Below are 22,854 nucleotides of genomic sequence, written 5' to 3'. Positions count from 1 at the left end.
TCACAGTTTGTGAACTCACCACCGTGGCAGGAGCCAGAGTGAAATCCAGGGACCTCCTGAAGGCAACGGGAGTCTCGTCCTTGATTTCAAGGCACCTAGGAGCTCAATATCTGCAGCTTCTGTTTAGTAATTAAATGTGAACTAGCAAATAATAGATAATTTGTCATAGGAAAAACTACACCACGTGCCTAGGTCTGATCCAAAAGACCATGAAAGGCTTCTGCTGAGCCGACTGGGTTTTGGAACAAGCCCGTAGTGGTAATAAAAATAAATCCCTGTTATTAGGCAAAAGGGAAAATGCAAAAGATGCCATTTGAGCCATTTAGGGCTCAAAATCTGTATCCTGGGGTTTGGGCTGGGTGGCCCGGAAACCTCAGGAAATCCCACGAGCCCACAGGAGGTGGGTCACGGAGGAGCTCAGCCGTCCCCGTGAGAGGGGATGGGGGACCATCTTCTGCACCCCAAGTCTCAGCCTGCGGGAATGGCAATTCCCAGGTGAGCCAGGGTGCCCCGAGCCCCAGCGGGATGAGGAGACATCACCCCAGTTTGGGACCTGGCTGCCCCGTTCCCAGTCTCTGGCGGCACATGTACGGCAGTCCTGTCCAGGCCGCTTCACCATCCACGATACAAATGTCATTTCGGGCAGTGCTACAGCCTTTTCCACTTTGTCTGCTTTCCCTAGAGAGTATTTTCCCAGAGATCTAGAAATTTATCACTTGGAAGGCATGGCCCAAAAAGCAAGATTTATGGCTCAGAAACCAGGAAACCCTGACTTTTAAAGCATGTTTAAAGTCCATTTTTCACACTGGGATGAGACAAATGTCACCAGCATCAGCGCCAGGAGTGTACTGGGCCCCAACATGGAGCCGGAGACGGGGACAACATTTTGCCCAAAGTGGATATTTTAGGTCTGGAGCTGAAATATGTTGCTTGCTTCTAGTAGGCTCTTTCCAGCCCAGACCGAGGTCTTCTGGTGTAGGCGGTGAAGCACCAAATGGGGAAAGGAGAAGGGGAAAGGTTATTCTTGCCATCACCTGGTATGTCTCACGATAGAGTAGTTGAACAGAAAGCTGAAATTAAATAAAAAGAAAGACTTTTTTTTTTTTTTTTCAGAGCAAACAGTTCAGCCGCAGAGCTCTGCCACAGGCAGAAGCCGAGCAGCAGAGCTGGGTTCAAAGGAGGGTTAGACAAATTCATGGAAAATATGCAACTTCTAGGCATAGCACTGAGGCAATGCAAGTGTGTCTCAGCAATTGCTGATTGCCAGAGGCTGGCAGAGAGCAGGGGAAGGGCTATTTTGCACAAGCCCTGTTTGTTTCCCTGGTTTGAGGCGGGTTTTGTTTGCTCCTGCATGGCAAACCTACGTGTGCCTTTGCGGGACACTCCTGAGACAGCCCTTTGCTCTCTCCCATTGCAGATATTTCCATCTTCCCTCTTTCTTCCAAGCAGATCTGAACCTCTACGTAGTTTGGGTCTGATTGTTTTAGCATTTTTTTTTTCCAGGGGGGGTTCGGAGGTTCTTTCCTGCATTCCCAGAAATAGAACACAAACATCTACTACTCGGATGTTTTGTTAAGTTATTTTCATTAAAAAAATAAACTTGCTTCCATCTGGGAATTTTGTTAAGTGTTTTGGATAAGTTTTTAACTTCTCTGCATCCCATCACCAGGCATGGATTTCAGCCAACTATTCCAGGGCTTGAACACGCAGCTCTTAAGGGATGGTCGGAATCTGGCTCTGAAGCTCTCACCTGACTTCGTTCTGACAGACATGGCTCCAAGCTCCTCCTCCGCAGATCTGATTTCTCCCAAATGTTGAGAATATCTGGATTCCTGCCTGAATGTTGTCTGTCTGGGTCCAGCTTTATCCCCATTTCCATCTGGTGACCAGGAGAGGATCCCAAAGCCAACAGACCTTCTGGGGCTCAGGTGGCCCCGGAGCAGCGAGAGCTTCGGCGGGACGGGAGCAAGCGCCGGGGGACCTCGACAGCCTGGGAGATTGCTGCCCCGGGGGCTCGCTTGCATTAAATCCTCCTTGCCGGGAAAAGAGGGGGTTTGCAGGAAGAGGTGGCTCGCTGGTCGGGTGTGGGTGACCCACGGCTCAGCTCCAGGGGCTGGGTGCCCAGCCGATGGCAGCGAGGGTCCGATGGCGGCGAGGGCCGTCGCCGGCGGCAGAGCGAGCGGTGGTGGCATGCCCCGGCTCGGCGGGCACCGATGCCCCCCTCGTCGCGAATAACGGCTTTTCCCTTTGCCTCCGTCCCGGCTGCAGCGCGGACGGAGGAGCGCGAATGGCAACGTATTTTTTTTTTTTCTCCTTTCACGGTGTTAAGAAGCTGAAGCCTCAGGAGGAACATTACAATGTCCAGTGGAACCAACGACCTTCCCACCTCTTTTTTTTAATTGTTTTATTTTATTTTTGTTTGACATGCACGCCTTTACCTTCCCGAATGAAGAGTGCCACTACCTACCTCTTAAAATATTATTACAGAAGGGCTATATTCTACCGAGAATGGCGTTTTTTGTAATAACCCCATTTTCCTTTTCACTTATTCTTACCTAAAAAGTTTCAGATTGCAGCTCATCCATCTCCCTGACACCCAAATCCCCTCTCACGTTTTCGAATTTTATATATATATGTAGTTAACCCATTATTAGCCCATAGTACCCAGGGAGAAAAAAACCCCTACAACATGGAGAAGCGTGGGAAAGGGCCAGGCCCTGAGCGCAGGCGCGGGACGCCTGTGGGGGTACGCCAGTTTGGGCTGCTGTTTTGGGGAGCTTGGTCTGCAAACGGGTGGCTGCGGAGCCTGCCTTCTCTCTGCAGCTCCCCTCTGCAAGGGGCTTCGTGGGGACACCTCGGTGTCACCAGTGGAGGGTGACACCCCTCCTTCTCTCCCCGGGTCTTGCTCCAGCGCCTGGCGGGCAGCACCAGCCCGCTCTGCCCCACACCATGTGGGGCGTGAGACCCGCTTTGCCCCCAGCCCGCCCGGACAGGAAAACTGGGGACCAAAGGCTGAGGAGGAGGAGAAAACCAAACTGTCCCTGCTGTTTCCTCCGGCCGGGACCGGAGGCGCCGTTTTCTGAAGGACGTGGGTGTGTGAGCTCGTCCCAGCGCGGCAGCGGCGATGCCCGTGGTGCTAAAATCTCCCCGAACTGGGTTCCTGGGGTGGAAGAAGGACAGGGACGCGGTGTGGCTCGGGATGCAGAGGCAGACCTGGCAGCTCCGTGCTGCCCGTGGGAGCCAGGAGCAGTCCGTCCCAGTCCATCCCAGTCCACCCCAGTCCATCCCAGTCCATCCCAACTCCCCCAGAAGAAGCCAGCAGGAGATTTCAGGCAGGCTGCAGGGGCAGCTGGACGAGATGCATCAGCGCTCGGCGGCTTTTGCCCCTCTATTCCTTGGAAATGGGGGGTCCCTCCATGGCACCGCGCACCCCTCAGCCGGGAGCGAGCCTGCGGGAGCGCCGCGCCGCGGTGCCGGCCGGGCGGAGAGGCGTCCGCTGCTCGTGGCTCGGGAGGAGGGGATGTCTGTGCATTTGGTTACCAAAAAGCAGCGAGGTTGGGTGGCATCCCGAGGGCAGGAAGGAGGTTTGTCAGAGACGAAGTTATCCTCTGTGAGCTTTTGAGCAAAATTTAAAATATAAACTTCATTGTGTAAAAACCTCTAGTTTACGTGAAGGTGACGGCTTTCTGTTTTCATCGGGCTGTAATGAATGACTTGCAGGGAAAAAAAAAAACCCTGTATCTTCATTAAAGTTTTCTTTTTTCCCCCTGAAACTTTCAGCCAGCTACGTACAGACCTGCTATTCCTATTTGTTATCCTCTTCAGAAAAGAAAAAGTGCATTCCTCATCAAAATCACACCTACCCAATGTGCCGAGAATTTTCTTTTATTCTTTCTTCCCCTTCTGTGTGTGTGGTTTTTATTATAACTCACAGGCAACTGCTTAACATCAACAACAACAACGAAACTTTGGCAGAAGCCGCCTCAAAGGATCCGTGTGCGAGATGTTCAATGAACTTCCTAGCTACCAATAATTCCAGTTGGCTGCTTTTCCTTAAGCTGCATCCTCCCGGCATCAGGGTGTGGAAGTGGTCAGTGCCCCGTCGCTCGCGGGGGCTCCACCAGCTGCACGAGGCTTCCCCGAACGGCGGCTCTTTGGGAACGGAGGGAAGTGGCAGAAGTTTATTAGTTCTTTTTCTAAATGAAGCTACTTCTCGCAAGTCTAAATATTTACTGCCATTTCTGGACACACACACGAAAATTAATAAAACTATCCGTGGAACGAGATTCTGATTCCCAATTATTTTGCCTTCGTGAAGTTAAAAAAAAAAAAAAAATCCCAACTTTGTTTGTGCATTCTTATTGCAAACACAATGCCAACAATGGCTAAATAGACAGCATAATAAATAGCACCACAATGCCGACATAAAGGCCTTTCTGGTACTGCATACAAAATATAAACTGTGCCATGCCATTATTATTCCAGAGCCCTTGCTGAAACAGTGCAGTTGAAATTCCACCCCCAACGTGCACCTAATCAGCCATTCAGAGCCCCTTAATGACTTGTCAGTTCTTTGCCCTGCCATTTTCTGTCCAATTAATTCTTTTATTGTGCACCGGATAAAGGAAGACAAAGGCCTTCCATGCAATAATGAATCATTAAAATTCAGCAGCTCCTCTCTTGTGCTCTTGGCTCCTCACCAGCAATTCAGGCTGTTTCGCATTCGTTATGTGTGTGGTGGTTAAAATTCACTCTACCTCAAACAAGACCTTTCAAAATGCTTAACCCTTTCCTGGGTGAAGACCTCCATCGCTACACTGGGAATTTAGACGTACACACACAATTAAAAAAAAAAAAAAGAAAGAAAGAAAAAGGAGGAGGAGGGTTTGAGCGAGGGGAGGAGAAAGGCAGGCAGAGGTATTTTGGGTAAATGTTTTAATATCACGTCTCTGACAGTCACAATATTGCCTGCGCACACATCCACAAACAAATACGGGGAGCAGGAGCCGATGCCAGCGCGGCTGCGAGAGCGGCCGGGCTGCGGAGCCGCGGCGGGACGGGTGTGCGGGCGCCCTTGCCCCCACCCGGGCAGCGCTCGCCGACCGCGCCGGCAGCTTTGCATCGCTTTCCCTAAACCAACACAGCCCCGGGAGCGGGTGGCGGAGGCAGGGAGGGACACCCTCTTATTTTGGATTAGGAGCGGCTTGTTTTTCATTCCTAATTGGTTTAAGATAAACTGAAAGAAGCCGGCTTTTAAACCTGAATAAGTGTGTCCAGCTGGCTTTTTTTTGCACGGGCTTCACTAAATCAGGTCAAAACCAACACTCCGGTTAAGCCAGTGACACACCGTGCATGGCTGAGCTCCGCGGCCATACGGGAGCAGCTGAACAGGGGTCAGCAGCAACGCCGGCGGCTCCTCCCGGCACGGGGAGGGGAGAGCCCCGCTTTCGGCAGCACCCACCGTGTTTATCCAAGCGCCATTTCTGAGCAAGAGCCCCCGGGCTGGTGGCAACGGGCACCCCGCCGGCGACTCCTGTGCCGCCCCGCTACCGCGATCTGCGCTTCTCTGCAAACACGGCACGAAGCTCCGCGACGGCGACGGAAGCCCCGCGACGGCGACGGAAGCCCCGTGGCCCGGGACCCACCACGAGCCGCCCGGGCTGAGCGAAGGGCTGTCGTTCCCGAAACCCCGCGCTCACCGTCAGGGAGCAGCCCCGGCACCCCGCCGCGTCGCGCCGCGCCCGCAGGGATTGCCCTGCAGCCTGGCGCGGGCTGGGGTCGCGGGATGGCAGGAGAGCGAAGGAATTTGTAATAAGCACCATTTTCTGCGGTTTGGGCTCCGGGGGACTATTTTTAGCTCCTGCTGACTCATTTGGGAAATGGCTTCCCCTCCCCAAGCCTCGTCCTTTGCCACTTAGGGCCATCCCTAATTCCTGCCTATAACACGTATAAAGTGAACTTTAAAGGCCACCACGCTGCCTCGCCTGGGTGGTGGCGGAGGAGGTGGCATCGGGGCTGGAGCGGGTCTCCCACGGTCCCGTGAAGCTCCCCTCCCTCCATTAACTAGGGTGCCGGGAGATGAATCCCCCCAAAACCCTGTGGAGGCTCTGCAGGGTCTGCGGGGAAGCGCGGGGCGGCACAGGCGCGGTCTCTCGTGGCAGCGGGGGTCCCGCCGTGCATCGCTCACGGCGCGGCCAGCCGCTGACGCGGAAGGCCCTGCTCTCCCCCGTCCCCCGGGACGGGAGCCCGGAGCCCTTCCGCCGGGGGATTCGCGCCAGACTGAGAGGAGCCCTAAAACGGTTGGACCCAACCTCACGCTCCTGCAAGGCTGAAAACGGGGCAATACTGGAGTCTCCTGAAAGCCGTCCCCGGCAGCTGGGCTCATCCAGGCTCCCCGGGGCTGTGCCACGCCGCGTTCGCCGCGGCACCGCCTCAGCCCGCCCGGCCTCGTCCCAGCAGCTCCCGCGGCCACAGAGCCTTCCCGAGGGCTGGCACGCCGCGGCTCCCGCTCCCAAAATCCCGCTGGCTCTGCCCGGGTCACCGGCCGCAGCATCTGCCGGCTCATCTGAAAACGGCCCTCCCGGCGCTTAAAACACCACGTGTGCCAAACGGCGCTCACGTCTCTGGTTGGTTTTATTTTATATTTGATTTTTTTTTGCCTCCAGGTCACGGGCAGCGTGCAGCAAGCACCCCGCCTTGGCGCTGGGAGGACAAACGCGGCAGAGGGAAGGGCAGCCGCACGCCTCTTCGCGTCTCAACGCGCGCAAGGCTGGAGACGGCGGGCGAGGACCGGCAGCCCCGCGGCTGCTGCTTCCAGGGGCAGCACGTGAGGATGGCCAAATCCCTGCGTCCAGGTCCCCCGGGATCCCGCGGGGAGCAGTCCTGCGTGGAAGGGCCGGGGAGCTCGCCCGGTGGGGCCGTCCCGTAGCCCCGCTCTCGTGGCCGAGCTGCGGGTTGGGGCCGGCGAGCCCAGCTGGAAAAGCCAAACGTCCCGAGGAGGTCAATCCATAGGCAGGGAGCAAGGATATACCCGCGTGGAAGTTGATTAAAACTGAACGCCCTCACAGAAGTGCCATTTCAGAACGTCTTTGCCATAAACCTAATAGCCAACTGTAAAAAATGTGTAACAAAAGTTGATATCACTCCAGGAAAAATTACATTAAGGAGGACGGGAAGGGACTTTTTCTTTTTCCACCATGCAGAAGGAATGTGGATACGGTCTATAAAATTAATTTCCTCTTTCTTACTACACAGTACCTTCTGGGCAATTCAGATAAATAGCAACATTCATTTTTCTCTGCACCAAAAATGAAAAAAGAGGAACTTCTATCGCTTGTGTATTCCCGCGATTATCTTGAGAGCCCTTTTTCGTTGACAGCCAGGGGTCAAAAGCCGGTCTTGGTTTCACCTGATCTCATTGACTTCTGCAGAGACATTCCAGATTCACGCCAACACAAGAGCCATCAGAGCCGAGCTCGGGACACACAATGCTGCCATTCACGTCAGGAAGACGCCGGGCTCATGGAAAATCACTTCTCTTTCTGTAGGTGCTATCTACACATAAAATGGAAGAAAAGGACGATGCGTGAAAATGCATTTATACGAAGAGCATTAATTTCAAATCAAAATGCTCATCTCTGAATATAAACTGTGCCCCCGGGGGGTGTTTTGCTCCTAGGGAAATGAACTGGGAGACTCGTCTGTTTAAGTCTAAACCTTGGCGTGGGGAACGAACTTCTGCTGCTCTTAGAACTTTCCAGCTCGCCCTAAAGCCCGAGTCACTGGGATCATTCAGGCCGGTGAATTTTACCTGCCTACCACCTTCTTGAACACCCATTTTGCGACGTCTTTGAATGTTACTCAACAGCAAACGTGCAGCGAGTATCCCCCGACTCGGAGGGCAATAAAAAAAAAGTTGAATGTCACTATTCAGCATTAAATATCCAAACAGGAGCTGCCCCCGGGCGCTGCAGAGGGGTCCCCAAGGCTCACGTCGTTGCTTGTACCTCCTGGAGGGTATCGGTCTGTAGCACTTGGTTTCTGCAAATATTAGTGAAAGCTCACTCGATTTTGCAAAGCTGGTAGAAAGCAAGACCAAACGGAAAGTAAGCGTGGCCGAAAGCGAAGGGATTTTAAATCTGCATCTTTTGGGCGCGCCTCGCCTCGGCGCAGGCACCGGGCTGGGCCGGGACCCCCGGGCTCCCGCCGCGGGAGAGCCCGTGGCCGCACAGAGCCCGCGGGGGGAAAGCGCGGCTGGTGGGACACGCTGGGAGAAGAAGGAAAAGGAGAGAGGGAAGAGCTTGGTAACGCTCCCCAAGCCTGCAACAGGCCCCCGTCGCACTCTCCCAGGAGCCAGAGACGCGTCGGTGCGGTCTTTAATTTCAGCATCCTGGGCGATTTACCCCACCATTGCATGCAGGTATTTTAACTCCAGTTTAAAGATTAATCCAGGTATCAGTGAAGACACTGTAAGCTTTGCCGTCGAACACCGAGAAGAAAGTCAAGGTAAGCGCTTATAAATCCCGCCTCAGCCTCTTTTCCCCAAAACGTGCGACTTGGGAGGGGAAGCACTACCTCAACACGCGGAACAGGCAAAGCCAAAGCGCGTCGATTTTTCGAGCACGAGTTCGGAGAAGACTTGGAACTTGCCCTGTAACTGGAGGGAGGGGAAAGGAGGAAGGAAAGTCTCTGAAAGTTATTCTGCAGCTTTGGCTTCGAGCGTAATAAAGTCGTTTTGCCAGCAGTTTTGTAAATGAGCGCAGAGAAAATGGTGTCCCGTTACAGACACTCTGGCAAGATAGCTCTTGGCAGATACTGCAAACAGCAAATTTGCATTGGGACTCTGTTGTTCAGACTTTGTTAATGTTCTTCAGCTTCATTAATTGTCATCACATTTCTTTTCCCCATGTTAAAACATTTTCCACAGTGCTGCACTGCAACCGAGTCCTGAGCACGTTTCTCAGGCAGGGGCGGCCGAATTTCCCTAATCCCAACCTTTTCCTCCCAATTGGGGTCGGTATGTCTGAACTGCAGAAACCAAACTGCAACTTAGTTTATATAAGCAAAACAACAACAACAACAACAGTCACAAATATAACTATTTTAATGACTGTATTTAAAAAAAAAAACCAAACCCACTACGTGCAACATATAATTTTGTTGCTATCATAATGAAGAGGTATTTACAAGGGCTCGCCAACCAGAAAACAGAATTTGTTACTGTAAAATTCCGACGTGCTGTACAGAAGAAAAATGAACTTGGTCTAAAACCATGCAGTCTGACCTTGCAAACCCTTCCTCATGTGAGCAGTCTCAATGAAATCCTATGAAATCCTTGGGATTACGAGTGTGGAAATACACTTCTCAAGGAAGTAAAAAAAAAAAAAATTTAAAAGTCTCATAGTAAGACACCATTTAAATACAGAGAAAGTGAACGAGGGGGGAAAAAAAAACCAAAACCAAGACATTAGGAGAACAGAGAACCTTGGTCAAAATATTTTATTCTGAACATCCTGACTCTCTCAAAGCTGTTCTCTGCGGGTTTTTTTCCATCAGAGAAATAGGCTCAAGCAGAAAGAAAACATAACACGTACTTGATAAAAAGCAATTTTTAATTTTATCAAATTGATCTGTACAAAAGTTAGCATTGCTTAGTCAGAAGCTAGTGAAGAGAACAGATAAGTAACAGCCAAAGTCTTTCAAACTTTATACAGAAAAATAGATTGCATAAAAATGAGTTTTCTGTATTTTGTCCCACCCCCACGTCCCCAAAAGGAAATATGCAAAAAATATTTTTAGAAAAAAGTAGGAAACGTAGAAAAGGTAAAAAGATGATAACCTCTGAAATGTGTTTTTAGATTTACAAAGTTTTTAAAGGCACAAGTTACCATAAAATAGATGGTTATTATATGCTCAGCATACAATGGAAGAAGTAGAAATATATCAATGAAATATTAGTCTAAACCTAAGTACCTAAAAATTTTTTTTAGTGGAGAAGATTTTAGTTTCACAGCTTGGTGGATGATATCTGGTCCCTAGAAGCCAAAATTAAATCAGAAGTTGATAATTTCTCATTAAATTACATCTTCCTATAGAGTAGTCCTGGTTCTGAAAGTGTACAAAGACCCCGCAATGCCTTAAAAATCCAATTTTAACACCTGAAAGCAGGTAGCCAGAAAAACCGCCTGCTCCTTTTTGCAATCGCTTTAGCCTCCCAATTTAATTAGTAACTTTCCCCCCCTCGTTATTTTACATTCCTGTTTGAGTTTCCTGCTGGTGACCAGGTCTGCGATGGGCAGATTCGTTCAGTCCCTCTCTCAAACACGACTCCTGCAGCGGTTCAAAACGAAAAAAACCCCAAAAACCAACAAAAATCTATAGACTCACAACACCGTTTTATTGTATCATCTCCACTATTTTTATGCTCCCTCCCCACCCCATCTTTAAAATCTTTTAAAAATCTACTTTTTGCACAAAATTACTTCATTAATTAAAAGACAAAATAATACACAACATAAATACATATTTAACAGATTTAAAAAAAAAAACAAAACACTTTAAGCTTCCAAAAAACAAAACAAAATGTTAATTACAGCCAAACCTTGCTTAGAAGAACTCCTGACTAAAAAAAACAAACACTTCAGACATTTAATTGGTTGGTCCCACCAGACTCATTTGTTCCCACGAGATTGTTCCACGGAATAGCCGGGTTTTCGGGTTTCATCCGCGTTGGTCCGAGTGAGTTCTTGCCCTCAAGGTTGGTCCGTTCCTCACATTGCAATAGACCCTTAAAGTCTCGAACAGCTTTTTATTGTTTTTTTGTCTTTTTTGTTTTTTCTTCCCCTCCCTTCCCACCCCCCTGCTCCACTTTTGCACTTGTCAGCTTCCACGAGGAGTAAGCTCAGTTCAGTCCTCACAGAGGAGTCAAATGGTTTTGTCCTTCATTTATTCAAAAGGAATCGCCGGTCCTTTTTTTTTTCCTTTCTTTTTTTTATTAATTTTTTTTTAAATTGTATTAATTAAAGAAAAATAGAGCTCTGTCCTTTTGGAGAGTTTTGAAGCAAGGGGACATCCAGTCGCAACGAGCAGAGTTCCCAGTGGCTCAGGAGGCACTTCGGAAACTATCGCGGCACTCCACGCTCTTCGTCTTCATTCCTTCATTAGTGCATTCGTCGGGGAAGCCCTCGGGGGCTCCGCGCATCCTTTACGGCCTCGTCAGGGTCGTATAGACCGGCTGGTCCCAGTTAGCGGTGGGGCTGTGGGCCGGCGGGATGGACAAGCCATTGAGGATGGGCGTCGCGTAGGGACGGCGGGAGGAGTGGAAATAGGGGTACTGGTAGATGCTGGAGGGGTAGCCGGGGTAGGGGTTGTAGTAGTTGGAGCTCTGGAGGTCCGTGTAGTCGCACTGGGAGCTGGAGAAGGAGGCGGCGGCCGTGGCGGTGGAGGCGGTGGTGGCACACGCCTGGGCGCTGTAGGAGCCGTAGTCGGAGTGGGCCGGGGAGCCGTGGGACTGGTCGCTGTAGTGGCTGGGGCTCAGCTGCTCCGTTTTGATGTGCGGCCTTTGCTGGCCCGAGTCGGCAGACGACGGTGACGCCGAGGCCGGGCTTTTGTGAGTCCAGACCTGGTTGGTCCCACCGGTGCCCGTGGCCGCGTGGGAGTAGGACGTGCCGTAGGAGCCGCCGGCGGCATTGGGGCCGTGGTCGGCCGGCATGGCGGCGTGGCCGTTGAGCGGCAGGTACTGGTCAAACTCGTGCACGTCGAAGGTCTCCATGTTGTTGATGACTTCGCTGCTCAGCTCGGAGATGTCCACGTTGCTGAAGTCGATGTTCTGGCGGCCGCTCTCCACGAGGCGGCGGCCCTCGTGCTTCAGCTCCTGCTTGCTGCCGTGGTGGAGGTCGGTTTTGGGGGTGGTGGGTGGGGTGGGTGGCCCGTGGGTCTGGCCTGGGGACAAAGGGACAGCAAGGCTTTTAAGAGCAGCACCCGCAAAACAACCGACTCAAGGGGGATACGCAAGCACACATTTCTCCCCCTTCTTGTTGCAAGAGGGGAAGGGGGATTTAAATCGCCATCCCTGCGTTGGAGGTAGCTGATGTCCCCCCGTGCCCGTGCTGGGGACCATGTCCTCGGCCGGGGTAAGCCACGGGCCTGGGCGACGGTTCGCAGTGGGGAGGAGAAGCTGGGGAGCGTGCTGTGCCCGTCAGGGCCGCGCTGGGACGCGCCTGGGAAGTGGGTGCATTTGGAGGGACCGGCTCGGCCGCTCTCCGCGGGCAGCCTGAGGCCAGCCCGGCTCTCCCGGAGGCAGAGAAGCCGTGCCGGCAGAGCGGGCCGGGATCCCCAGCCAGGCTGGGCGAGAGCGCAGACGCGTCTGAAGCTGCAGGACGTTCGCAATCCTCCTGGAATCTGTCAACACGCGCCCTGTGCCAATTCACAGCGCCGACGAGGAGCGGGGAGCTTCGGGGGGAAGCCGCGTCTCCAGGACGCGTTCCCCCAGGCACCCTTCGCACGGTCAACGGATTATTAACCCTTATGAGCTGGCAATTAATTCTCCCTACGCTGGAGCCAGCTAGGAAACCGGGGTCCCTGCACTTTGGGGGCTTCCTATCGCACAGTCGGCTCTATAAGCATTTACTACAGAAAACCGTGGCTGTGTTTTCACAGCCCGGTGCAAAACCACAGCTCTCGGGGCAGCAGCTCCTTTTGGGGATGGTCCCAGTCCCACCGATATTCCTCCAGGCGGGTGAGGGGGGGCAGATGAGCCCATGCCCACTGCGAGTTCCTGTCCCAAAACAACGCGCCCCGGACCTGCAGGAGCCCTTTACCTGTGTGATCGCCGTGATGGTGGGAATCGGCCATGCCTGCCAGCCCGCTGTCCGCTTTGTAGATCTGCGTGCCCGCGTGGTGGCTGAGCTCGGCTCCCGAGTCGGAGTCGCTCTGCCCGGCTTTTACGCTTTTCCTCCTCCGTGGTTGGTATTTATAATCCGGGTGATCCTTTTTGTGCTGGACCCTGAGCCGCTCAGCTTCTTCCACAAAGGGACGTTTCTCATTTTCACTCAACAAACTTGTTTGGAATGGATATTTTTTTTTTTTTTTTTAATAAGGAGGAAGGGAAAAAAAAAAATAAATCCCAAATTAATGTCTTTTCCCTAGAAGTTTTCAGCCCATTGTCAGACTCACATCCCCACTTCCCATACACTGATTTGAGCAGCCAGAAAGTTAATTACAAAACAAATTTGCCGTGGCAAAAAAAAAAAGAGCTAAACTTTGTTGCAAAAACATACTAAAATACCAACTATAGCGGTGTGAAAAAAACTACTACGGATATCGATAACTGGGCAAAACGAAATACCCCTGCCCCACTTTAAATGCCTTTGCCAAATATTATTCTTATGTTTGTCCTACAAATGCCACCCCCTCACCGCGATACACAATGCTGCCCATTTCCAGCTTTGTTTGGTGCTTACAAAGAAACCACGAAGGCAACAGTGATGGGATTATTTCTTTCAAAACTCTCCCCTGCCCGGACCTCTCTTTGCAAACTCTTGGCGAGTCTCAAACCGCACGGGAGCATCGCTGGCCCAAGCAGGCAGGAAAGATGCAAGTTTGGCACAGCCAGACACGACCGAATATCCCATGCGGTAGAGCGCGGCTCGTCGCGGAGCCTTGGAAAGCAGAGCGCGCTCAGATGCCGCCCAGCAGAAAAAGTTTGCATCGGTGGGCAGCGCTGAGCATGCAAGCACACAGATAAGAAGGGAAATTAGAAAGAAGATTAAGATAATTGCTAAAAATGAGCTTGTTCGTTCTACAGCTTGTTAAGCAGCAAGCCAGCCAGGGCGAAAAAACTTTTAGAAAAAGCAGCAAAAGAAGCAATTTTTTAAAAGTCTCCGTCTCCTGGGGACCAGGACATGGGAAACCCTGGCCGGGAGAGGAAAGGGCCAGAGCTGCACATCTCGCTGATGGAGCGGGGAAAATCCACGCGTGACACAGCGCTGGGGCAGGACCCATCGCTGCGGCCGTCGGGGCCGTTTTTTTGGAGCGGGGACCGGCACGTCCTTTGCAGCGTGCCGACACGCACCGGGGGATCTTTGCGCGCCAGTGGGAAACGCTTCGAGAATCCCCCGGAGCACAGAAGGCCAAAATAATAAAAATAGTCATAATAATAGCTGCAATAATAATTAATAATAATAACAGCAGCAATACAGATGAAGGAAAAGACGACTTTAAGAAGCGGTGGGAGGGGAAATCCAGCCGTGCGCCCCAGGCGAAGCCCCGTCGCCCTCCCGGGCAGCCCGCGGGGGTCCCGCCGGTCCAGCCCCGCGGCGCGGGGCGGGGGGGGGCTGCGCGGCGCGGGACTCACCGCCAGAGCTTGCCCAGGGTCTTGCTGAGCTCGGCGTTGTGCAGATGCGGGTACTGGTCGGCCAGCTTCCTGCGGGCGGCCTGCGCCCACACCATGAAGGCGTTCATGGGCCGCTTGACGTGCGGCTTGGCCTTGAGCGATCCGTTGCCGCGGACGGGCATGGGCACCAGGCTCCAGTCGTAACCCTTCAGCACCTGCGAGACGGCGTCGCGGATGCAGGCGGGGAAGCGCTCGTCCACCTCGGCCGCGTCCACCTTGCCGCCCAGCGCAGCGGCACCGGGCGGGCGCGGGGCGGGCGCGGGGGCGCAGCCCAGGCCCTCGGAGCCGGCGGGGGACAGCGGCGAGTCCGAGTCCGAGTCCACGTGGGACATGGAGCTGGCGGTGCCCGCCGGGCTGCACGGAGCCTCCAGCGCTTTGTCGTGCTCCTCGGTCATGTTGAGCATCGGTGGCGACGGCAGGGGAGGGGAGGGGGGGGAAAGGGGGCGCGGGGCTGAGCCGCCCCGAGGGGGAAGGATGTTCCCGGGCGGAGCGGCGGGCGCCCGAAAGAGCGAGAAAAAGAGGAGGAGGAAAAAAAAATTAAAAATAAAAGAGACAAACGGGCAAAATGAAAAATCAGCCGAAAAAATGTAAAAAAAAAAGAAACAACCCCAACCAGTCCTGCTGCCGGCTCCCGCGCGCCGCCCCGCGCCCCGCGCCCCGCGCCCGGCCCGCCGCCGCGCGCGCTCCAGCTCCAGTGCCAAGCGCGGCCCCCGGCAACAAGTGACTTTAAGGCGAGGGCAAGCGGCCCCGCCTCCGGCGCCGCGCCCCATTGGCGGACTCGGGGGCGGTCATTTACATATGGGGCGGGGCGCGGAGCGGCCTCGCCGCTGCCCGCGGGGCGGCCGGACGCGAGCCTCCCGCGGCGGGGACCCGCTGTCGGGGTGCGCGGGGCTCCCCCGCGGTACCGGCGGGGGCCTCCGACGTCGGGGCTGTGCTTTGTGCCCCCGGCGTGCGCTAAGCCCCCCCCCCCCCTTTGAGGGGGGTGGTTAACGGTGAGCGGGAACGGGGCTGAGCGGTGGGCGCTTGAGCCCGTTCCCAAGCCCCGCGGGACGAAGCTGCCGCCGAGGTGGGCGACCGCGCACCGGGCGGTTCGTGCCTCTGCGGTTACTTTCTGGTTAAGAAATTCCGAGGGGGTTTCGGGAGGGGGGGGGGTTGTCGGTACGTTGGCAGAACCACCAGTGCGTCCCGGCTGCAAGTGGGGCCGGAGCTGCCGTGCGCTCCCCGCACCCCCGAGCGGTGTCGTTTCTCCCCGCTCTCTCCAAGGGGCAAATAACGGAGGAAAGCTGCGAATTGCTGGTAAACACCGAAACGAGCCCCTCTCCCCGGGCTGGGGGTACCGGGCTCCGGGGACGCTCCCCGGGCCGGCAGAGCCGGGGCTGCCCGGGCCGCGTCCCGTCCGACGCCGGCGGCTTCGGACGCGGCACCTCGGGGTGAGCTCCGGGGGCTGGACGGGCGGTTGTTGCCCGCAAAATCTGTCCCCGTCAGTTCCGGGTGCCGGAGACCCCTGTGCGGGGCTGCGCGCCTCGTGCCGCTCAGCAAAATCCCACTTTTAAAATTTTTTTTAACTTTTTTTTTTTTTAAAAAGGTCTCCCTGTTCGATCCGGAGGGCTGCCCCTCTCGAAGCGAGCCCGGGTTTTGCAGCGTTTATTTGGAGCATTTGATTCTAATTATCCGCGGAATCCAGCCTTCTAATTGCGACTGGAGGAAAAAAAAAGAGGGGAAAAAAACCCCCCAACCCCCAAATTCCAGCTTTATCCGCTGCTTCACCCCAGCCCCACTACCCCGTGGAAAAAGAGGGACAAGTAGGAGATTTATAGGAACAAAATTAGGAATTGTGCGAGTGCTTCAAGCATTCGAGCATTTAAAAAGTAACAGGAACGTGGTGGGTTTGAGTGCATTTTGTTTAATTACTGCCATGTATAATCACCTTGAAATACAGCGCACACTTTGAATTTAAATGTAACGCTGTTTAAATGTGCCTGAACGTCCATATGCCTTCTGTGTGAAAAGGAATATAGTCTGTTGAAGTGCAAAGCAGGATTTTTATTTTATTTAAAAATTCTCTCATTTCCCTATTAGTAATTTCTCAAGATTGCAGCTTTCAGTTTGCAGAGTCACAAAGTGAGTTACCATCGGACAAAGGTTTTTTTAAAATATAATTTTACAAAGTGTCTTTTTAAAAAATACTGTTTTTAAGGCTCAAGGCATACTCTGTGTGTTAAACTTGCAAGCGAGGAATAATTGAACTTTTCTTCCAGGACTCAATTCAAAGCTTAATGAGACTGTGGAAGAGTTTCTGTTTCCTGGGGCTTTGTAGTGCTGTTGGACACTTGGCAAAATTTTTTTTTTCCTTCATGTGACATATAATTAACATACATCTGTAGTGCCTGTCTCTTTGGGTTCTCAGAGCTCTTTTTAGTAAGTTTACCTTTCTGAAATTCTGTGAGTTGGGTAAATTGTATTTCATCTGTTTTAGAGGTGGCTGAGTCAAAGCAATAATCACTATTTTCAGTCCATCTTTTCAGACAGCTGCTCCTGCGGAGTACCTTCCTCAGAAGATTCGAACCTCGTGGCATGGCTGAGGCTGGGAAGGGGTTTGGGGAACACCCGGTGCTTTGGGGCAAGGCCACAGAGGTAGGAATGAAAACAGGAGCCCCTATTTTCTGAGCCTTGCCTTCAACTACAAGTCAAATTCCTGCAGAAGAAGCCCCCCAGGACAGCACGAATTGGAGACACTGGTTTTCTTCCCCCTTGCATGCTGCTGTCTTTCAGGGCTCCCCAGCTCTGCCGAGCCAGGGAATTGCATTTCCCAGACCACACACTTGAATTACTCTTTGTCCGATGCAGGTAGCAGGAGGAGGACAACTTTTGGTAGTTGCTCCCTCTTCCTCCAGAGACAGGCATGGGGGAAGAGGCAGTGCCTGGAACCCAGAGCAGCCTACGTGTCCTGCTTCACATCTGGTTTTGTGATCTTGCACAAACCATTTCATGTCTCCGAGTGTCCGTTCTCAGCTGAGCTGGTGGAGGGAGCAGCGTTGTCCTGCCTCGCAGACCGATCCACGCTGGGCAAGGTGGGAGAAGCTGAGGTGACACAGGGAGAGGAGGGAGCTGGAGCACCTGGGAAACTTCAGTAGCTCTGGTTTCCTGAGAAGTTCACTCATCCGTGAAATGGAGTGAGATTATGCCTGGGACAGTGAGTGTGTTCAAGTGGCATCATTTGTCTTACGGGGTCTCATGTTCAAATTTGGTACGACAAAGTATACCGGCGATGTTTGCACAGGGATGGGCAAATGATGAAGCTGCAGGGCAGGTCTTGCAGTGATCTCACAGGATGTGTCATCTAGACCTGGCCTAATGCTTCTCTGTCTTGACCCAGCCTGCTGCAGGGTGGGCCCTGACATTGGGATTTCCAGGGAAAGGGTGCAGATCTGGGAGGGAAGAACCGAGATTCCCGTTGCCCCATGGAGCCTTAAAAAGTGTACCCAAGCAGGGTACATTTAGAGAGAATTGGTTGTTCCTGACAGAGAGCGGGTGCAGCAGAGGTCCACCAGCTGCCTGTCAACATTGGTAATATTGCTTCATTTTCTTTAAAGTCTGACACTATCTCCAACAAAGTTCCTGGCCAGCTCACGCTGGCGTTTCTGAAGATCAGGCACTGAACACAAGGTCTGCATGCTTGGCTCCATCATGTTGTCACTTGGCACCTGTGAACCCTAAGAATCCTCGTGGGATGGAGGTGGCTTGATCTCCCGTCCCAGTTCCTCTCTGCCATACCTATTCCTTATGCAGGAATAAGTGTGTGTGCGTTAGCTTCAGAGCAGTCGGAGCCCACTAACGTCCGGGAGGAGAAATTTCGTCTTCAGTAGAAGACAGGGAAGGCATTTTCAGAGCATGAGAGCACGTGGGAACCACTGCACATGATGGGATGTGCCCTGCGACGCATACACATACTGCACTCCTTCCCTGGCTGGGTGGAGGCCCACCCCAAAGGTGGGCTCTATCGCTTAATCTGATCAAGTGGTAAAGTTATCATTTTTCAAAAACTGGCTACCTTTGAACTGCGAGCAGAGTTTACATGGGAATTTCAAAGAGCAAATAGAAAGAGCCTTACGGGGGAAGAAAAAACAACCCCCGATCAGATAAGAGTAACCTATGCGTGGTGTTAAAATAAGCCTCTGACATCTGCAGGATTAATGCTCTGCCCAGAGGATACAGCAGCTCAGTGGCAGCTCAGAGATTGCTGTGAAACAATGTTCAATCCTTTTCAGGAAAGCTCCTGATAGCTGGGGGAAAAAAAAAAAAAAAAAGGCCTGTGGTAACTTTCAACTAATTTCAATTAGTCGAGCAGCAGAAGAGCTGAAAAGCTTTGCCCTCAAGATGAACTGTAGTTAGTGATGGGTCCAATCCTACACTGTGTGCTTGTGAAGGCTCCAGCACACAGCCGGTGCCTGCTCACACGATTTTAAGACTAAATTTGTATTGCTCAGCTGCTTGCAGATCAGTTTAGGTGCAAAATTTGTCTTCTGTTCACATGAAACGAGCCTTGCTGCTCTGAACAATTCGGGAGTAAAAGGGACAGAACTTTTCTGCAAACGTTAACACTTGGGATATTTAGTCCTCGGCATTTCCACAGCTCTTACCACTGTGCTTATCTGTACTCTCAAAATCCTTGTTTTTACCTGCACAGCAGGAGTGAAAAATTACTGTGTGCTGTCATGAAAGTCACTGTGTGCTCCCACCACAGCAAGAACAAGTTTTCATCGCATGGCCTCATCCAAAGCCTGTCATTAGAGGTGTTTCTGTGGATTGTGAAAAGCTGGGGACTCGAGGCTCCCACCACTGTGACTGGATGCAAAACTGCACCCCTTGCACAGCTGCTGCAGTCTGCTGAGAACAGGGGGAAAAGAGAGAGTCTTAAATATTAGTTTAATATTAGTTTTTACTGTGTTAATGGGGTGCTTAGCTCCGGCATCCCTCCTTTTTCTGGACCGGAATAGTTTGGCAGCTGCAGGGTGAACAATGGAGGAACATGTCCCGCAGCAGCTCTTTTTCCAAGCCATGCACATTTACCTGGCGTTGATACAAGAAACTGCACACCTGCACTGGGCAGGACTCCACTGACCTCTCTCCTGCTTCAGATCCAAGTGGGGAGGAGTACATAGGATTCCTAAGGTCTTTTCTAGGTTTCATCAAGGCAGCAGATATCAGAGCAAAAGGATGTTTATTTTTAGAAAGCTTTGACTTCAGTGTGAGTCAAAGGTAGTGAGGGCTTCATGAAAACCTTTACATCTGGCCTGGTGTGGAATTTCTGCTGAAGCAAAATAAAAGTAGCCCTTACTAACAAATAAACATAATTTTTTGTTTATTGATTTTTTTTTTTTTTTAATATCCCAGTGGAAAAAAGTTAGCTAGTGGCTTGTTCTGCATTTTTATCTTGCAGCTTTCCCAGCCTGAAGCTGCACACCGTGGTGCTGGCAGTCAAGGACCCAGAGGGGAAAGCAATTACAAACCCAAAAGGGGTGGCCTTCTCTTGGTCTCGGAAAACATGTATGCGTAAGGACCAAAACCAATGGAAAAGAAAAGGTATGTCAATGTGTTACTTCTGTTCAAACACTCTAGGATACCAGCAACAAAACAAAACTTGCTTTTGCAGGATCGACAACGCACATGTATGCATTACATGTTGAAGGCCAGGTGAAACACTGGCAAAAGATCTCCTCTTTCCTCCTGCCCAACACAGGCTGGACGGCATCTTTTCAGAATGATGGACAACCACAATTCTGTTAATTATGATTACTGCGATTATTAATTGTTAGTCCTATGGTACTGCTTAGGAATCCCTCTTCTGAATCAGCACCCCCTCATTATAGATGCTGTACAAATACAGGAGAAAAAAGGTAATTCTTCCTCTGAAAATCCTTTTCAGCCTTAATCCTGGAGTTAAAGATCAGATTTCCACAGGGAAGGATCAGGGATTTTAATGGAAAAAATATTACTGCTGGAAAAATGTTAACTAGTAGAAGGGAGCTCCCAAATTCTTTGCGAGATCCCCACCTCCCATTTAGCGAACGCAGCTGAATGTTCAGCGGGATTGTGTATAACTGCATTATACATAATTGAATGTATTTTTTCTTTAGAGGAGTCCCCAAATGTTAAGGCTGCTTTACAAAATCGTTATTTCTGCGCACATTCACTTTCTCTGTTTTATTTAAACCCAATTCCTGGCAGCCAGAGGGGCGAAAGACTAGACCTGAATGAACACAGAGTAATTTAGGGTGCCAGGGACAGCAGGGTTGAGGTGCTGGTGGGGACAGCTGCTGGGTGCTGTGACAGTAAATGCTTGTTTCTCTGTCACTTTTGCAGCTGTTTGGAACACAGCAAAATAGGGTTGGGCGGGGGGACGTGGCGGCGCGCATTTTGTTGAATGAAGATCAGCATCAATGATGCCTCAGCGCCTGCCTGCCGGCCTGACATTTATGAATCGCTTTCCTTTTGAGACTTTAAGGCTCAGAGCCTCGCTTTTAAATATCTTGTTTGCGTTACTCACTTGGTTTTTACATTGTTTGCTTTTCTGATACCTTACTTTGAAAAGAGGGAACGCGAGGGAAAAATCGGGACGTGCAAATAAAAGCTGACAGTAAATAGGTAAGTGAGGAGAAAAACCCAACACAGATGACAGTCCGCAGAAAGCCGTGTACCAGCAGGAACTCAGAAGAGAGAGGAGGTGGTTTGATGTTCTGATCTACCATTTTATCGCATGTTTTCCTTTATGAGCTTGATCCATCTCCCAGTAAAGCTAAAGGAAAGGCTTCCATTGCCTTTTATGAGGGTTGGAGCCGTCCTTTAGAGTAACGACGTTTTTATGCCACTTAACAGACTTACAACGTCGCAGCTCGTGTTGTTGCAAGGCACTGTTGACACACGGTGTCCCCCGAGCTTGGGTCGGCTGAGCTCGGTGTTCGTTCCCGCTCCCATCCCAACCTGCGCGTCCGGCAGATCTCAGGGCGACCTTCGGTAATGAAAACCAACCCAGTTTGGCGTTCCCTTCCCAGCTCCAATTACTCCCTTTTTTTTCTTAAACTTTAGCCTAAACCATCCGCTTCTCCTCAGTAATTTCCTCAATTATCCAGTTTGTTTTACAGACATTTCCATTTAATGTGGAATTTGCTGTAAAAGTTTCATAAAGACTCCACAAAGGAAAACCATTAGCTTACATCTACTTAAACTTATCTATCCAAACCTCGTGGCTAATCCAGAGGGAGAGCAAAACTGCAGTATACCAGAGGCCTTTAACAAATAGCTTATTTTTCTTTCCCTATACAATGCACCATTATGTAGGTTTTTTCTAAGGAGAACAATGCAAGCAGCAGTGATGGGAAACTGGGAAAACAAAAGAGGCATTTAGAAGGGACCCGTTTACAGTCTGAAAAGCATTGACTAATGTTACACCTGATAACGGATACTTTCTCAGAGACCATCGAACGGTTTAGCGCGGCGGCGTTTACCTGAGCGGGATACGTGACGCGCACCTGAACTCACCGATGACTCCCGAGGCCGCTTTATTGAAGTGGTTTTGCTAAAAACCAGTATTTATGAACTCAAGTGCTCGACGGCTACAGACTACATGAAGTAGAAATCACGGCAGCACCAGAATGTCGAAAGCTGAGGAATTTAACTGAACGTTTTTCCTCAGGGACGGAGCCCCGGCACAGCGGGGTGAGCTGAGGGGGCTGCGGCGCCGCAGAGGGCCTTGGGCGGGAGGTGGACGGAGGGTTTTGGAGCCAACGCCTTCCGTTTCTTTCCGTCTTGTTGTGGTGTTTCCCCCCCCGCCCCGCTTTGCACTTTCTCGCCGTTTTTTCAGAGGTCGCTCCCTGGGGCCAGGGCGTACAAACGCCATTTTTCCACAGAAACCCCCGCTCAGGCTCCGCTGTAGTGACAAAGGCCGACCCGGGGCAGCTTCCCGGCAGCCAGCGCCAGGACCGCCGCCTCAGCCGCTGCCGCCCGCCCGGCCCTGCCCGGCGGCGGCGGCAGCCCGCGGCGGGGGGCGGGCCGGGCCGGCCGCACGCATGCTCGCTGCGGGCTCCGACATGGCGGCGCCCAGCGCGGCGCTGAGGCAGAGGCGGGCGGCGGCGGGCAGCGGCCGCCCCGAGGCCCCGGAGCGCGTTGTGGCGGGACCGGCGGGCAGCGGGGCCGGGCCGCTGCCGCCTCGGGGCACCTTCTGGCTGACCCGCATCGTGCTGCTGCGATCCATAGCACTGCTTTACTGTGAGTCTCCGGGCGCTGCCCCGCGCCTCTTTCTCTCTCCGCTGCCCGGGGAGCGGGTGGGGGCCCGGCCCGGCCCGGCCCGGCGGAGTCGCCGGGCTGCTGTGGGGGCGGCCGGGCTCGTCGCCCTGCAGAACCTCCGTGAAGTCTTGGGGTTGCCCCGTCCCTCAGGGCCTTCCCTGCTGCGAAGCCTCAGGTGT

General features: G+C 52.3%; 2 protein-coding genes across 2 annotated transcripts in view; one reads left to right on the top strand and one right to left on the bottom strand.

Annotated features, from left to right (window-relative positions):
* Positions 1-9,940: 9,940 nt before the first annotated feature.
* On the bottom strand, positions 9,941-16,186 carry SOX8 (SRY-box transcription factor 8). The gene is made up of 3 exons (XM_082006676.1): positions 14,354-16,186; positions 12,819-13,057; positions 9,941-11,940 (listed from the first exon to the last, which is right to left on the bottom strand). The coding sequence occupies exons 1-3, from the start codon at positions 15,160-15,162 to the stop codon at positions 11,204-11,206; spliced, it is 1,785 nt and encodes a 594-aa protein (XP_081862802.1). The 5' UTR covers positions 15,163-16,186; the 3' UTR covers positions 9,941-11,203.
* Positions 16,187-22,458: 6,272 nt separating this feature from the next.
* Positions 22,459-22,854, top strand: part of LMF1 (lipase maturation factor 1) — a gene marked incomplete at both ends in the record, with an annotated part of 205,120 nt that continues 204,724 nt past the window's right edge. The window contains one exon of the mRNA XM_082006549.1: positions 22,459-22,657. Coding sequence (XP_081862675.1) covers positions 22,459-22,657 — 199 coding nt within the window. The remainder of the gene's footprint in view (positions 22,658-22,854) is intronic.

The sequence above is a fragment of the Phaethon aethereus genome (genome assembly GCF_964289735.1).
Source record: "Phaethon aethereus genome assembly, chromosome: 15".
Classification (NCBI taxonomy): Eukaryota; Metazoa; Chordata; class Aves; order Phaethontiformes; family Phaethontidae; genus Phaethon; species Phaethon aethereus.
This window is presented reverse-complemented; position numbering and strand designations above follow the sequence as displayed.

Bases quoted from the DNA above. Each gene is read 5' to 3' on its own strand.
- SOX8 (XM_082006676.1), bottom strand. From the start codon at position 15,162: ATGGGGCGCGGCGCCGGAGGCGGGGCCGCTTGCCCTCGCCTTAAAGTC. The intron at 13,058-14,353 runs GTGAGTCCCGCG...ATTCCAAACAAG, and splicing joins ACCCTGGGCAAGCTCTGGCG to TTTGTTGAGTGAAAATGAGA. The intron at 11,941-12,818 runs GTAAAGGGCTCC...CTTTGTCCCCAG, and splicing joins CCATCACGGCGATCACACAG to GCCAGACCCACGGGCCACCC.